The sequence below is a fragment of the Anopheles merus genome, unplaced genomic scaffold (assembly GCF_017562075.2).
Source record: "Anopheles merus strain MAF unplaced genomic scaffold, AmerM5.1 LNR4000737, whole genome shotgun sequence".
NCBI classification, from domain to species: Eukaryota; Metazoa; Arthropoda; class Insecta; order Diptera; family Culicidae; genus Anopheles; species Anopheles merus.
In genome coordinates, this window is record NW_024428317.1 from 16970 (window position 1) to 32402 (window position 15433).

A 15433-nucleotide genomic window follows, 5' to 3' on the forward strand; every position below is an offset into this window, starting at 1 on the left:
TGTTTGCAATACTTTCGTCTTCGTTTCTTGTCTAACATTCCCTAGGGTAGTGCGCAATCCTTACCTAACAGAGTTTTAACCCAATGTACCCGTACCCTAGACTCCCAGAACTCGTATCAGACCCATACACCTAACACATAAACCAATGCCAATACAAATATAGTTCGGATGTAAGGTTAACCCTCTCCTCTGCCTTCTGATAAAGTATGTTATGCGGACTGCAATTACAGATTTTGAATTGTTTTTCTTGTTAGTTTAGTTTTCTATTGGTGGTTATAGTGCCAGTATAATTTATAATGAAGGCAATTATGTATGTTCGTCACTCATTTCAAGGTTGTAACTGTTTTCAAGCATTCATGTATTTCTATTTGAAATGCTTCAAGTGTGCACGTACCTGCGTAATTTTCAAGTACACCCAAGTACCTGAACTTCGTGAGATTCTTCTCGCCTGGACAACTGAAACACAAAAACACTGTCCATACAAGACGAAGTATTTTGAGTGATCGACAATGCAGGTAAATTTCAACATAAAAAGCCATTTCCTTCACTATAGTTCTTGGTTGAACCATTTTGTCCAACTGGTCGATAAAGTACATAACATATGTAGCGCTTGGTAAATAGACAAAAGTTCATCAATAGTGAAAGCTCATTGTTTCCATCTATACCAGACAAGACTTTTAAACTGATCAACACAGAGCCGCCAATCCGAAACCAGCAAATTGATCGTGGAGGATCGATGAGCCAAAAAGAGGACGAGTAATGAATCCCTAGTGAGTATGGAAAATAGGGGTTAGATTCCAATGCAAAAATTCCTTTGTTCCTTCGCAGCATCATTACGCCGCTTATTGTGTGTATCGTATTGTGTTATGACTAAGTAGTTGGTGGCTATGCTTTGCGCAAACGAATCAAAAACAACGATTATCAATTGAACTAAAACAATGTTACAAACGAATCAACTAAAAAACCTTGTACTCCTCGCTCTATACATATATCGTTACCTTTCTTTGTCACACTCCAGCGCATCCCCAAAATATCTGCTCCCTCTTTGCCTGCACATTAACATTAAATTACTCAATTATCTTTGGGTGGCAAGCATACGCCCCAGCCCAACACTCGACGATCGAAGCCGCTCGAAAAGAGATTGCAGTTCGAGCTGATATCCTCCGTCCAGGCGACGGCCGATACCATGCGGCGATGACCCTGGCGGCTTGTTCGGGGTAACCGGGCAATACGTTGTCCGTTCAGATCGAACAATCGAATATGGCGATTATCGTGCGGGATGGCAATCACGCCGCTGGCCGACACCGCCAACCGATTGACGGCCGAGTCCGTCCGGATGGTCGTTAGTGCGGAACGCATGTTGCGCAGCTCCCATACCTTCACTGAGCGATCGTCCGATCCGGAGACAACTTTATCATCTCGCGTAAATACTGTCGAGGTTACGTTCCTGTAAATGGTTGGTAAGAAATTAGTTTGGGTTTTTTGTTTTGAGCCGATCCAACATTCCATTGCCTATAGTGTGTGCTTACTCGGTGTGTCCTTGAAAAACTGAAACCGCCGGAATGGGGTCACGGAAATCCCACAATCGGAAGGTGGAATCGCGCGAAGCTGTCACAACTAGCCGCTGACTCGGGTGTGCCGATGCGTGGGTCAGCTCGTGATCATGTCCACACAGTGGATGTAGCGGCTCCCGTGTCTCCACGTCCCACAGAATCGCTGTCCGATCCCAGCTGGCCGTTATGACTTGATCTCCACCGGGTAGCCAATCAGCCGCCACTACCACCGCCGTGTGTCCACCTGGTCCGGAAAACTCACACAGCGGTGTTCGCAGCACGTCAATCCGTTCCTTCTCTTCGTACGGTCCTTCCTCTTCCTCTTCCAGTTCCTCCTCGGAGGAATGTCCTTTCCTGGCTGGCACTTCCCAGTTCACGGCGGCTTGCCATATCTGGGCGGTTGCGTCGCCACTGCCAGTCAGGACAATGTCACGCGTCGGATGGAACTTGATCGAGTTGACCGATCCACTGTGGCCTTGATATTGCAGCAGACAACGCCCGGTATCGATGCCCCAATGCACGCACTGTGATCGGCCGAAGCTGTACCAATGATGGGCTGCCCAGCTTTCGTGCTGACCTGCCAAACGCCGTCCTTGTGGCCACAAAATTCACGCACGAGCGAGCTGACGACAGACTGTGCCTTGAAGCTGGACACGATACGGCTCGTCTGTGCGCGAAGCTTGTGTCCGGCCTTCACCTTGCTGCCGGCACTGCCCAGCTTCGATTTGAAGCTCTTGTTAACCGAACCATCCACCTCGAACGCGTCCTGCAGTGGAAGCCTTTCACCGACGGTAGAGTCACGCGGTGTACCTGCGACAGCTTCCAACTTTTCACGCACTATAGATCAAAAGAAAAGAATGAACATAGTAGTTGACACGTTTCGTGGGGCGAACCGATTACACGGCTTAGGCAGCGTACTTACAGCTCATATTTTCGGCATGCAGTAATTCGAATTCTTTTTCGATCTGCGAAAACAAATGATGCAGTCTGGCACGGAACGGTTCGTCTCCACCGCCCAATGACGTAGGCATTATGTCCTCGGCCAAACTGCCCAGCTTGAGCGAACGTTTTGCGGTCAGCTGTTTGCCCATGACCGTCGCCCCGCCGCTTCCACCTGTGGCCGCACCAGACATTCCCTGTCCGGTGGAACCACCTCCTACACCACTAACCCCAGCGCTACCCGCTGGACCACTGGCTCCAGTGGCATTAGCCCCGGTCGAACCTCCACTAACTGAGGAGGAAGCAACCGCCGGTTGCTTCGACGAGGAACCATCTAAGGGCATTTTCTGACGACCAAGCAAATCTAAAGCCATCGATTTTATCGAATCCGCTACCGTGAGCTGGTGCCTTAATCCGTATCCGTGCGCCACCACCACCAGCGTTGCGCTCCGGGAGCGCTTGCGATGTCGTGTGCGGTGTTGTCGTTGTCGTCGTCGTTATGCAAGGTGTGCAAATGCGTCGTCGATTGCCTCCTCCTCCTTTCTCGAAATGCCACTGCCACTGTGTACCGACGACGTTGCTGTTATGGCTGGCTTCAAGGCAATTGCGCTTGGCAAAATACACCCACTTCAGCCCACTTTTCTTGCTCAGCTCGCACAAACTCACTGAAGGTCAGTATTTCCACATCAATTTCCACCCGTACACACAGGAAGCCAGCAGACGAAATCTCGCCTAAAATATCATTTTATCAGCGGTAAGGTGAAATTGGAACTGCATGAAACGATTCCAAATGGATGCAGTTCGCGTTTTTCTTCGTACGATGCACACGCTAAGCAGGCAAGGAGGAAATTATCCGATAAAACACACCGAAGCAGGGACTAGAAGGTAATCTTTCTCGCGCTAGTTGTCGAATTTGTTTTGAGCCCTACTTTTCATCGAACAAACTAGAGGTGAGGTAAGCTGTCAAACAGGGCAGAGGTGTCGAACACAGAGCCCAAGATTAACGAAAACATAATGTATAATGCACGTTCTTTTGTAAATATGATCTGCAAATGAGATTAGCTAAATAGCTCATGTTCAAGTTTAGGTGATATTTTCAGTAAATGTTAACAGTAAACAGCATTCAAGAGCTAAAAAAAACATTCGAATTATGGTCTCTTAAATTATTTTGAATGGTGTTTGACAGTACCGTGTGTTGTGACGTTTGAAAGCTATATGACAGTTGCTTCTCAAGCAGCAGCTTGCAGGTGTGTGTTTGTTCGTGTTTGTTGATCTTTTTCAAATCATTCGGGCGGACCAGTGACGTCATCGATTGAAGAATCTACACGATGTAACGGAAGCTTCTTCAAACCGCGGTGCCCTGTTTGCCGTTTACAATATTCAAGCATACTTCTTTTTGTTGGCATCCTGATTACCAATTGCAGCTTTACAGTATAATTCACTATTGTTGTTTTTTCTTTGCGACCCATTTGGGCTAGAACTCTATCCATGTGCGGTGTGTAAATAATCTTTGCTTTTTCTTTATTTTTCTATATTAAATCCCCTTCAGATTTCCATGTAGACGCCATGACGATCTCCTTATAGTTAGATGTTTATCGATAGTTTCGGCGACAGCATGTCTGGGACCAATCACCGTCGTAACGGGGTCTTGGGTCCTCTTCCGTGGTAAACATGTAATGATACATTTCATTTTTTGTAGCATACCATTTATTTGCTTTAGCTTACTGTATTAATTTGTACGGCTTTTTGGGTGCACTATAGTCATGACGTAATTGATGGCACTATCTTCATCACGTCGGAAGCGTTGATGCGTTTTCCGTACTGGTTCGTTGCCCAACGTCCTGGCACGTACACTAGCTTTCATTTGCAGGAAATCTTCCTGCAGTTCTCTCATAAGGCATTCGAATCGGTTGATGCGGGTTAGGTAAGCATCGAGAACATCCTGATCGTGTTCGGGAGTTGATGTTCTCGTGCTCTTGCTTTCCTTCAGCTTGTTGTAATCTTCTAGCAGTTGATCGTACTTCTGGCGACTTACGAACTCACGATGATGATCGTCTTCTAGATTGGTTTTTGGAGCCATTTCTATCGCTTCCATTTTGTGTAAGTGATACAGGACCAATAAACGAGCCCTTCTGGTTGGCGAACACTTTACGAATGAGCTAATCTATCGCGACGACAAGCAATAGCACAAGCTGAACGGCAGCCAGTCCTGCCAGTTAGTCGGTTACCATCCGCCCAAAAAGTTTATCAGCGAACGATTACGGACATAACAATGAACAGAAAGTGTTGATGCGACGCCAGATAAACGGAACTCAAATTGTTGCCATGTTTTCTACATCATAATATACGCAATACACTGGTACGTAAAGCGTAAACAAACCATATGGAGTTTGTTATTTTTACCAAAATAGTGCAACATGTTCCGTTTTGGGGGATAACCAGTTCACGGTGGTTACTTTATAACCGTCCAAACTAAAAAGATAGTGGAGCCGTGTTCGTTCCGTAACGTGTCTGATAGCTGGCGTTGTTTTTAGACGTTGCTTTTGAAAGGCGCTTTAGATAGGAGATTCGCGAAAAACAAACGTCGACAGTAATTATCAGCTTCACCATATGAAGATTATTAATTATCTAAGCGTTTAGCAGTTGAAACACAACAACGATGCCTATGTAGTATGTTAAAAACAGCTCTTTCTCTTATTAAATTTAACTATTTAATTTTACAATTTAAAAACAGGTTACATAATGCTTTACAGTTTAGATGTTTATTTCTTTTGCCATGAATAGCAGCTGCTTTAGCAATTCTTTAGTAGACCATTCGAAACATGTTTTAACTGGAACCGGCATCGATTCACCATATAGGTACAGACTTTTGCTTGCCAGACCAACAACAAATCAACAGTAGAGTTTAAACTCAACCATTACAGCTATGTAACAAACCCAACGATTTACTGATGAATAAGATCTTCAAGATTACGCTATGTTAGCTCCTGTTTTCGGTTAAGCAATGAAGAAGAGTACTATGATAATATTTATGCCTAAACACCGAAGCATGGTAAATATCTACAGAGCTCTTTTACAGCTGGTTTTGCACCACCCTTTACGCCTATCTATGGTAATGGTTTCTAATAATTTCTGCCCGCAGAAAACACATCTATTAAAGTTCTCGTTAATCAACTATCGTTACATCAGAGACAGAGACGTGTGCGTGTGCGAGTATGGCGGGAAGTAGTAATTATGATCCATTTTCGATGTTTACGCTCTAAACAATTGTAGCTGTAATTCTGTTTGTGATTGCATTAACTTGAATTCTCTTTGACACGTTACATCCTATAAACATCGCGTCTAATTGCTAACACGTTACAAAAATCCTTGTATAGTATCATTCTTCATTTCTCTAGTGTTCTGATTTTTTGCTTTTTATATTCCGTTGGGATTGTTCGCGGTGCGATATTGTGAAGGAGGTTTTCTTGTTTGTTTTTTTGTGACTTTGTACATAAGATTTGCCGTTTTTAGCAATGCACCAAAAGCATGTTGGTGCTAGCCTGCCAGCGAATGCTTTCGCCATTTAGACGAAATCTACATAACGAACATCGACCAGGTAGTGTAGCACATTAGAGTATCTGCAGTAATGTCAACAATATATGAGAAGTTTTGTGATCGGTGATACAAGAAAGGCTACACAACAATAGGATTTCGATCCCATTTACTTGTTTATATACAAAATAAGGTCTTCGGATAAAGAGGAGAATGCTTCTTCGGTGGATTTGTCAGCTAGTCGTTCATTATCTTTTCAGCACTTAGAAACACTTGCTTTGCGTTTAAGTTGATCTACTCCAAGGCAATAGACACCTAGATTCTAATTAAAAAAAGCTATTGCCATGTTGAGAAACACTTCAATCTTGCTTTAAAATGTCCTGCCCTCTGTCTAACGTTTCTTCTGGTATCAGGAATATTAGTTTTGCTGCATCTTTCTTTCGATCATACGTATTCACACACATGAACTTGTACCTTAGAAAGCGTACATTTTAATGCTACATTTTAAATCTTCTGTATTTTATTGCCGAAAGTGTCCTTCAAAATAAAAAAAATCCTTAGTCTTAGAGCGAAAAAAGTAGATTGGTATTTCACTTATATGTAAATAAGGACACCACACATCACGACAGGTATACGGCAATTGCACCGGTAGGACTGGTGGAACCTTGACTGGTGATCGACGGGAAGCTCAGATGGGTGAGTTTGGGAGAGTTTTGGAATTGAAAGGTTGGACAGGAAGGATGGAGGGATGGATGGAAGGGGAGCAGGTGTCATGAAAGCGCCAAAAGACTTGTGTTGATACACGGAAAAATGGTTACTAAACCCTCGCGGGTGGATGCACCTCAGCCGATCGCTGTCGGCTTTGCGTTCTCACTTATGCTCTGCTTCTATTTCCTGCTCACTAGACCGAGCGCACAGCATACGTGTTTGGGGTGCGCTATGTGCACGGTCGACGCAACAAGCAAAGTGGACGACGACGACGCGTATCCGTAGATCGTCAAGCCACACCATCCATAACTGCTGGATTGTGACATCGCATTGTACAACACGTGTGTCGTTACTGCAAAACACGCTTACCATACACACATCAAGCATACACACATACACTCCCCGACGCATACATACAGACATCTTGTTTTGCTTAAATTTTTTCCTATGAACTATATCCTTGATTTTATTCGACCGTTGTTACGTTCCCATTCTCTTACTAGCCCTTAAAAACGAACGCTATGCCTTGGCGCTTGCCACATTCAGTTCAGCTAGCTGTTTGCGCGTGTGCTGGCTAGCTTGATTTCTTCCTGATTGTTGCACCATCATTGCACCTACGGCTGTTACTTTTTCGTCGCTGCATTCTGTACACAAAACCTTTCAGCTTAGTTTCTGTCTAACTTTGTATCTTTCTTCTTCTTCTTCTTCTTCTTCAAAATAAATCATCACTATTTAAACACCATTGTAATTTTCTTAGCAACTTAAAAAAGACAAGAAAGGGAATAAAGCTGCCCGGTCCTCTTAATCTCCCACTATATATGCCCAAAGACATACACGACACAGTTCGTTCGCATGAAATCGTAAATAGACCAGAAGCCATAACATTCATGCCCGTATCTATTCCTTGCCCTTTAGCAGCCTTCCTAGCGGTTGAATGTTCTTAGTAGGTTTGTCTCTTTGCGACGTGTGTGCTTGTTCCAATATGTTTGTTTGTTTGTTTCAGCTCCAGGGAGGTAGTAGTATTACGGAAAGGCATAAAACCAGAAATTTAATTTAAAAGATGCATATAGCAACACCATCTGATGCGGTGAGGTCGTGCAATAGCTTACGAAACTGAAGGCGAACAACGAAAGTAGTAGAACGAGTAACATCCGCAGCGGTGCGGGATTTCGGTTTGGTTTGGAATACGCGATTAATCGGTGGCATCTACGATACCCTCCCGTTTGCACACACGTGCTAACACACACACACACACACATACAAACACACACGGTATGGGGGGGATGGGGGTTCCGGGGACAATTTTACAATAAATTAATAATTAATTACAAGAACCGAATCCGGCCTGCCATATTCCCGCTATTATTGGGCTGCCGTGTGCGTGTTCGCCGGCCGTTGTGTCAGTTCCATCTCGGCGGGAAGGTCGCCACGACGTAGTAGTCGGCCGCCTTGTTGCCGGTGCCATTGCTGAGCGTACCGTTGGCGCTACCGTTGGCAACGTGGCCATTCTGCTGTTGCTGCTGCTGTTGTTGTAGCAGAAGCAGTTCAGCTTCTCGCTTCTTGGCGGCGGCCGCGACCCTCTTCTGCTGTGAGTGGGAGAAAAGGAAAAAAAAAAAAAAAAACAGTTAGAACCAGGGCGGCAAACAGAGTGGGAAAATGAGCTTTCTCAGTGATCGTACTGATGATATCGAGACCGAAAGTATATGAGAAATAAGTTGAACGGATAGCGATTTTAGCCACGAAAATAAATCACACCGCGATCGCACTTCGACAGGCGAATGGATGTCTAAGCGTGTGTATAAAGATAGGTTCAAAAGGAAACGAACGAAAAAAGAACAGGTTTTCCAATCGGATGATCTGGTTGTTTGTCAGAGAAGTGCGAAATGCAAAGACGTTCCGAAACAAGTAAATCTGTCATTCGGGCTTGGTTGGATGGTTGTGTTGCTCCCCAACTTATTGACACCTTTTCTTCCGTAGAAGACGGCTTTCATTCATCGGAAAGGACCGATGTAAGAGCATTCAAAAGGTCGTTTAATTAATAAAGGCAAGCTTGGGATGGGATACCAATAAATACGAGCATTTTGGGGCGTTCACTTGGACTCCATAGTCTGTACATACCTTTGAACTTTGTATGTGTTCTGGTAGAACTCGTTGAACAGGAAGAAGAACATCACAGCGTGCATTCCGATCCACCAGACGAAAGCTTTCGGGTAGTTGCAGTCGATGAACAGCAGTTGGAAGCGTGTACCATAATCAGGACGAATTGAACCTACAACCGTGGAGGAAGATACATTAGCATTAGAGAGTTCCGCTACTACTGGGCAATGTGTGTAGCGCCCTTCGCTTTGTGTGTCCACTCACATCTGAAGGGCGGTTAGATATTTCTTCCACCACAGGTATTTCTGGAATTGCGGTCCGAGGGCAGTAAACAGATAGTACGTATACATTACTATGTGTACGAACGTGTTCAACAGGCCGAAGAATGTGCTGTGACCGCCTGAAGAGAGAGAAAGAAACCAAGACGATTCCTTGGCGTTAGTAAATGAAGCTATTCGCGTTCGTCATTCTGGTGCGCTTACCTGGAGTGAACTTAACACCGAACCACACCGACATTGGCATACATCCGTGGTGAATGACGTGCAGTGTAGACACTTGACTACTCTTTTTGCGCATCACAAAGAAGAACTGTCCAAATGGAAGGAAAAATATAAGTGATATTAGGCATCAGTTCATATGGCGAGGCTAACGCACTCGATGGCACTCGTACGTTCGGTTCTCATTGCTCATTCGACTCATTCTTGACAGGTTGGGCGCACGGTTGGGAAGGCCTTGTAGAACGCACTACTGACCACGTTCTCGATACGAGGCATCCCAAGGCAGTCCAGTTGCGTTCACGAACATGCCATGCGCATTCACGGACACGTTTTTCTAGGGTGCACACCAAGCAGCAAGTTACCATCATGACCCGATCAGCGCGGTTACTACTATATGCGCGGCGATCGACTTGTCGTAAGTAATACCAGCTGGGTATCGCGCAACCATATAAGTACCTTTGTTTGGTGTGACGACGGTTGGACAAACTAGATCATCGACATAAATTAGAGCCTCCTGTGAGATTGGGGATAACTGTGAACATACAAATACAACTATGGGTTAAACCCAATAGCACACATGTATTTGCGTATACCAAATGTGTCCAACAGTCGCAACTTTCATTTGCGGCGATATCGTCACACCAGAGCCCGAAGATGAGCTCAAACGTCGGCTGACGGGAGGAGTATGCGCCTTTTCAAAAAAAAAAAAAACGCTGCATAAATTGCGCATGGAAAATCCTACCAATCAGGTGAAGCAAAAACCGGAATTGGATTCGATTTACTGGACAAATCTCGACCAGCCAAACAGCACCACAAGCGCATAACGGGGAGGAGGGGCGACCGGTAACCGATAGGGTCGAAGTCAAGCGCAGATAAAAACAGTATTGACGCAAAAAGCAACCCCGGCAAGCAATAATAAAAACAACAACAAAACAAGCACAACGGAGAGAGAGAGCAGGCTTTTTCACGCAAATGAGGCACATGGGGATAAGTGTGTGCTGCTACACGAGCGTGTGTGAGTGCGTGTGGAGGAACTCGCTGTTCTGCTTTCTAAGGATTGTTCCAGAAGCTGTCCAGAGTCCACGGCAAAGTCACACAGATCGTTTAGCATCAGGTCCGAATGATCCACACGCTAATGTGAATGCGAATTTAAAGCTTCTCCACATACTCCGTACATCGCCGGAGAAGTGGAGGGATCGTCATGTGAAACCGTGCTGAGAGAGGAGGTTCAATGATCTTCAGTTTTCTGGCGGTCAGCTTCTTCAGCAGTGGATAGTACTTGACATTCAACTCTCTTCCGCAGGAGGAGTGTACGTTGCGAAGTCAAATCTTAAATAACGTAAGCAAACACTTCCAACAAGCGGACGAAACAAAACAAATAAACCATTTGGGTAGTGCTTTTCTGCACACCCGGAAGCTGACGGGACTGAGAATTTATTTAGCACACTATGGAGGCAGCTAACCGCGAAGAAGTTGACAAGATGGTACTAACAGCACCACCTCCTCTTACCGAAAGAGGTATCTTTAAATCTTCTCACGATGATGATTCAAAATTGCGAATATTTGTTTTGTATGTCAATATTGACGAGTTATCGTTGTGAGGTGCTTATCATCTTTCTTCCACAATCTTCTGCTAGTGATAAACTGTAACTACACAGGAAAAATATCCCACTACTTGATACAACAACGCTACACACAACGCTGTGACACAAGACAAGCCTCCAAGTTTATGTGCGTTCGTTTGTGGGCACCTGACCCGAGCTGTCTTGAGCAGTAGAATAATACAAGCAATGCAGCAAATGGGTACACGAAGGGGACCACCTCTTGGAATTCTGTTTGCCAAACGTGTGTCCAGCAGCCGCGCGGGCTAAACAAACGGGAGGCTCATCATCTCGCGGATGTTGACTAGAATTACGCAGCTAATTCGCGAGAAGCGCTACACGCACAGCAGGAAACGATCTTCGATTGACGTAAATATTGACTCGAGTAGCTCAATCGCCCTTCAATCAGCAGCCCCTCGCGCTCCGTGTGTTCGGTTGGCAGCTTCTTCTGTACGTGTATACCTTTTCCTGCCACCTGTTGCAGCCTGAAGGAAATGACCGGAGAGTGTCTTCCGTCATCGGATTTAACCGAGCGCTCTAAGGATGACCGTGGACGATATGTTCAAGGGCGTGTTGAAATACACTTTAATTATGTTTCTCTTTAACCCAGCCACATTCATTTACCATTTACCTTAATGACTGTGAATGGTGATCATCGGACATTGTACAATGAGTTTGCACGCGAGTTTTGAGCATGAGCGGAGAACGAAAACTAACGAGATCGAGCAATTCATTTGGTTTGTGTTCTACGATAGAATCAAATGTTAAACTTACCGTGTCAAAGAACTCGGTGAATTTGGAGAAGTAGTACCACCAGCAGGCATGCACCATCTAGAGATTAGGCCAGCAAGAGAGGAAGGCAGTGACGGAAGAGAGATAAATAAACTGTGTTATTAAAACCGATTCTGACACGTTTGAAAAGATGACATCGATTCAACGAAAGGAGCCAGGGTGCGCGAGATGCTTTAGTGGGAAGACTTTAGGGGAGAGCATGAGCAAAGGATGAGCGACGAGAGAGAGAGAGAGAGAGAGAGAGAGAGGAGAGAGAGAGAGAGAGAGAGAAAGAGTGAGAGACGCGAGCATACATAAACACGATAAGAGGGAGTAATTTGCATTCGCCAACATGATGAAGTGGGGTGAAAATCAATGATTGCGGGCATCAGGGGGGGTGGGGTAAGATAGAATGGGGATTGGCCTCAAACCAAATGAAAGACGGCTTGACGGCGATGAAACATAGCACAAATAAAACAGATGGTTGTATGGAGGAGCATGCAGAAGGGACAAAGATCTACGAATGTATGATGAAGGTTTACACAATTAGAACACTCGCTGCTTTCACATACAGAAGAATAAGTTGAATGAGATGATGAAACTAAAAACAAAACATAAACTTCCTTTCATGATTAATCGATATAGCTGAAGCCGAAATTAGTTCAATAGTAAATGCGTTTAAATAGTTGCTAGGGTTATTTTATGCAAGCGCAAACATGATTAGTTTAGTGAAAGTAACACATATTGTTATAATAATGAAACCATAAAACAGGATATGAATAGAAGAAGCAGTGCAGAAGAAGCATAAGATCAAATAGGTGCTGAAGGTTAGTTTGATGTGTTCAACAAAAGCATTAAAAGTAGTGTGGATTAGCGATAGTGAGGGGATAAGCATTGATGCTGATGATGCGCCCGGAAAGCAACCCTGGCACTTTCCGTACGACGTTCAGTGCGTGTGCCGAGTCTTGCCTCGAACGAAACCTACCCGCAGCGTTTTGGGGTGGTTACTATAGTCGACTGGCTGGCATCGGAAGTTATAATGTCCCGTTAGCCAACCCGATACACCAATCTGTAAAAAGTGGCAAAAAGGAGGTCCAGAGTGGTTAGTACGGTGCCGAATCCAAGTGTTGCATTTTGTACTGCTTTGGTAGGTGAGTTTTTTTGGTTTTGTCTGAAGCATAGTCATTGTTCTGGTTTAGTGTTGTGCTTGCCTCCTGGGAGTGTAATTGTGGTGTGTGTCTTGGGTAGTTTAGGTTGTGGTACTTGATCTGCGTCGAGTAAGTTTGGCTGCCTCTTGTGTGAGGTTTTTGATCAGCAAGTTCGTCACTAATCGTTGACAACGGTAAAAAACATCACCGGCTGCACGGTGCACATTAAGAAACTTAAGTAGCTGTAATGATAATTTGAAAGCTCAAACAACATACTGCCGTAACAACTTTCGCCCTCTGACACTCAAACCTCCCCAAACATACAAAACTAGTCTAAGTTTAGTGGCTTAACGCGGACTGATCACTGGTCTTTTGCAGCTTTCAGGGAGCCTCCTACTGCAGTAATATATAAATAGGTATACACACACACACGCACACACAAACACACATATATCAATACACTAAGTGAGCCTAGGTCATGGGCTAGGATTCTTTGGTGCATTCCAGTGCGATGGTCAGGTGATACGTGCATACTCGACTACGTGTTGTAGTTGTAGTGTGACAACAACGGGAAGATGATGTTTGGCAGCTCTCTGTCTTGACAAGGTTGTACTGTACCAAACATACATGGGGTCCGCTCTGGTCATAGCGTCGAGCGGATAGGGTAGCAGGTTTACCACCACACGAAGGTTTTGTGCAGTGGTTGTGCGCCGAGTCCGAATATCCCTTCACCACACCATACACGATTGACGACCTTGAAGCGATGTTCTTTTTCTGCAACGACCGACGAGGGAACGCGAGGAGGAATGGACTCGGATCGGAAGAGCGTTTGCTGGGGATACACGAACGCTGCGGAGTACTGGCAACACTTACTCTCATCGCGCGTCCTGTAGTACCGTGATCCACAGCTGGCAACGGAAGCTGTATACTCGCCCACCAGCCGCCCATCAAACACTACACACATACGAACCCGGAAGGTGGAATTCGGCCAGCACAACACAACAGCAGGTAGGGAGAAGCGGGACGGAAACCGTTCGTTAAAAAGAAAGAAAAACAACAATCAAGGTTTAAAGCGTTTTCAGAAAAGGAAGGAGGTTCGTCCTATGGTTCCTTTCTCTTCGCGAGCTTGGAGAGGGATCAGTTCGGTGAGTTCGTAACCTCTCTGTTTGCTGGGCAAGGTCGAACTGGAGCCGTACCCTGCCGTACGTCCAAAAGTGCACTACGCTAGTGAAAGGAAGTTATCCCGTAGTGCTCTAGTGAGGATTTTAATTTTATACTCCGGAGTTCATCGCCCCGCTGTCCTTACGGAACGAGTCACTTAAGTGCAGTGTAATCCTTACGAGGACGGAACCTTTTGTCTGTCTGTACAATTAAAATTTAACTGCACGATCAACAAACGAAGGGCATTGACACGAGCAAAGGTGCTTCTAGCAAATGTCTGTACATATTTATGGGCAGGTTGTCATTTCCTATTTCCGTTCATTGCCATATGCAGAAGATATCCGTGCAGACAGACCATCGGATAAGGAGAAAACGGTACAGAACACAAGTAGAATCATGCAATATTCTAAATTCTAACAAACAAACACACACAAACAATTCTAAACATTCAGTCAAACTTTTGCATGAAACTGTGGTGTTTTGTGCAAAAGAAAAAAAATTGGTTTCAGGCGTCTGTTAGAGTGCGTAACATAGTGTTGTCATGTCGTGTACGATAGTTCCCGTGTTAATGATGGTCACATTAACACGGTTTGGTCGGTGGTTTTGGTCGTTTGGAATGCTTCATATAAGATAAAAAACAGAGCTAAATTAATCATTTTCAGTTGCAGTAGTTCTAGATCGTTGTAGCTGAGCGGTCTGGTGACAATGTACCTCATAGAATAACCAGGCACTGAACACGACTTGAACGAAGTTGTACACTATGAGGGTGTTTTGAGCTGGAAGGGTTGCGGTTTTCCATTAGCCTTGGGCCCAGAACCTGTGGAAGAAAGAGTACAAAAGCAGACCATTAATTATTGCGATCAAGAGTGAATAGACCGAGGATCGGTGTTTCCGTGTTTCGTGCCAAACCGGCGTGTGAAGAGCAGGAAACGTGCATGTCGTGCTCTATCGATCTACCGTGCACAAAAAAACGCTCCAAAAGCTTCCTAAGTAGCAAACCGACTCGACTCTGTCCAATTTTCTATTCAGAACGATTTTATAGATAAAGCTGTCCTGCTTCGCAACGATCGTCGTACCCAAAGGCGCAACGAACGAACGAATATAGAGTGACGACAAAATTGCACTTGACGTCGACGGCGCTCAGTCGAGGTTGGCCCGGTTGTGTGGCGATTTAAATAGCAATTAACCTGCGCTGCTACCGTTATGATCGTGTGTACTGAAACGCATTCAAATAGCGACGACGGGGCGACACCCTTTCGTACGTGGTTCGTGGAAGGTTTACCACCCAATTGCAAAGCGCCCTCTGTCCCAAAGCAGTTCGGCATTCCGGAACGTTGGCAGGCTTTAATAACCGTTGCCACCGTTCCCCTGCGCGCGCTGCTTGGTCCGGTTCGGTCCACAATCCGGTCCGGTTAAGGTCAGGA

The 15433-nt window shown here is 45.1% G+C and overlaps 1 protein-coding gene and 1 pseudogene across 1 annotated transcript; both read right to left on the reverse strand.

Moving 5' to 3' along the window:
* Positions 1–250: 250 nt before the first annotated feature.
* LOC121602960 (WD repeat-containing protein 37-like) lies at positions 251–3450 on the reverse strand. The gene is given in 4 exon segments (XM_041931709.1): positions 251–1447; positions 1530–2070; positions 2073–2390; positions 2476–3450. Coding segments are annotated over 4 exon segments (1626 nt in total). The 5' UTR covers positions 2867–3450; the 3' UTR covers positions 251–1071.
* A 3460-nt stretch (positions 3451–6910) lies between these two features.
* On the reverse strand, positions 6911–14835 carry LOC121602964 (annotated as a pseudogene).
* Positions 14836–15433: the final 598 nt, after the last annotated feature.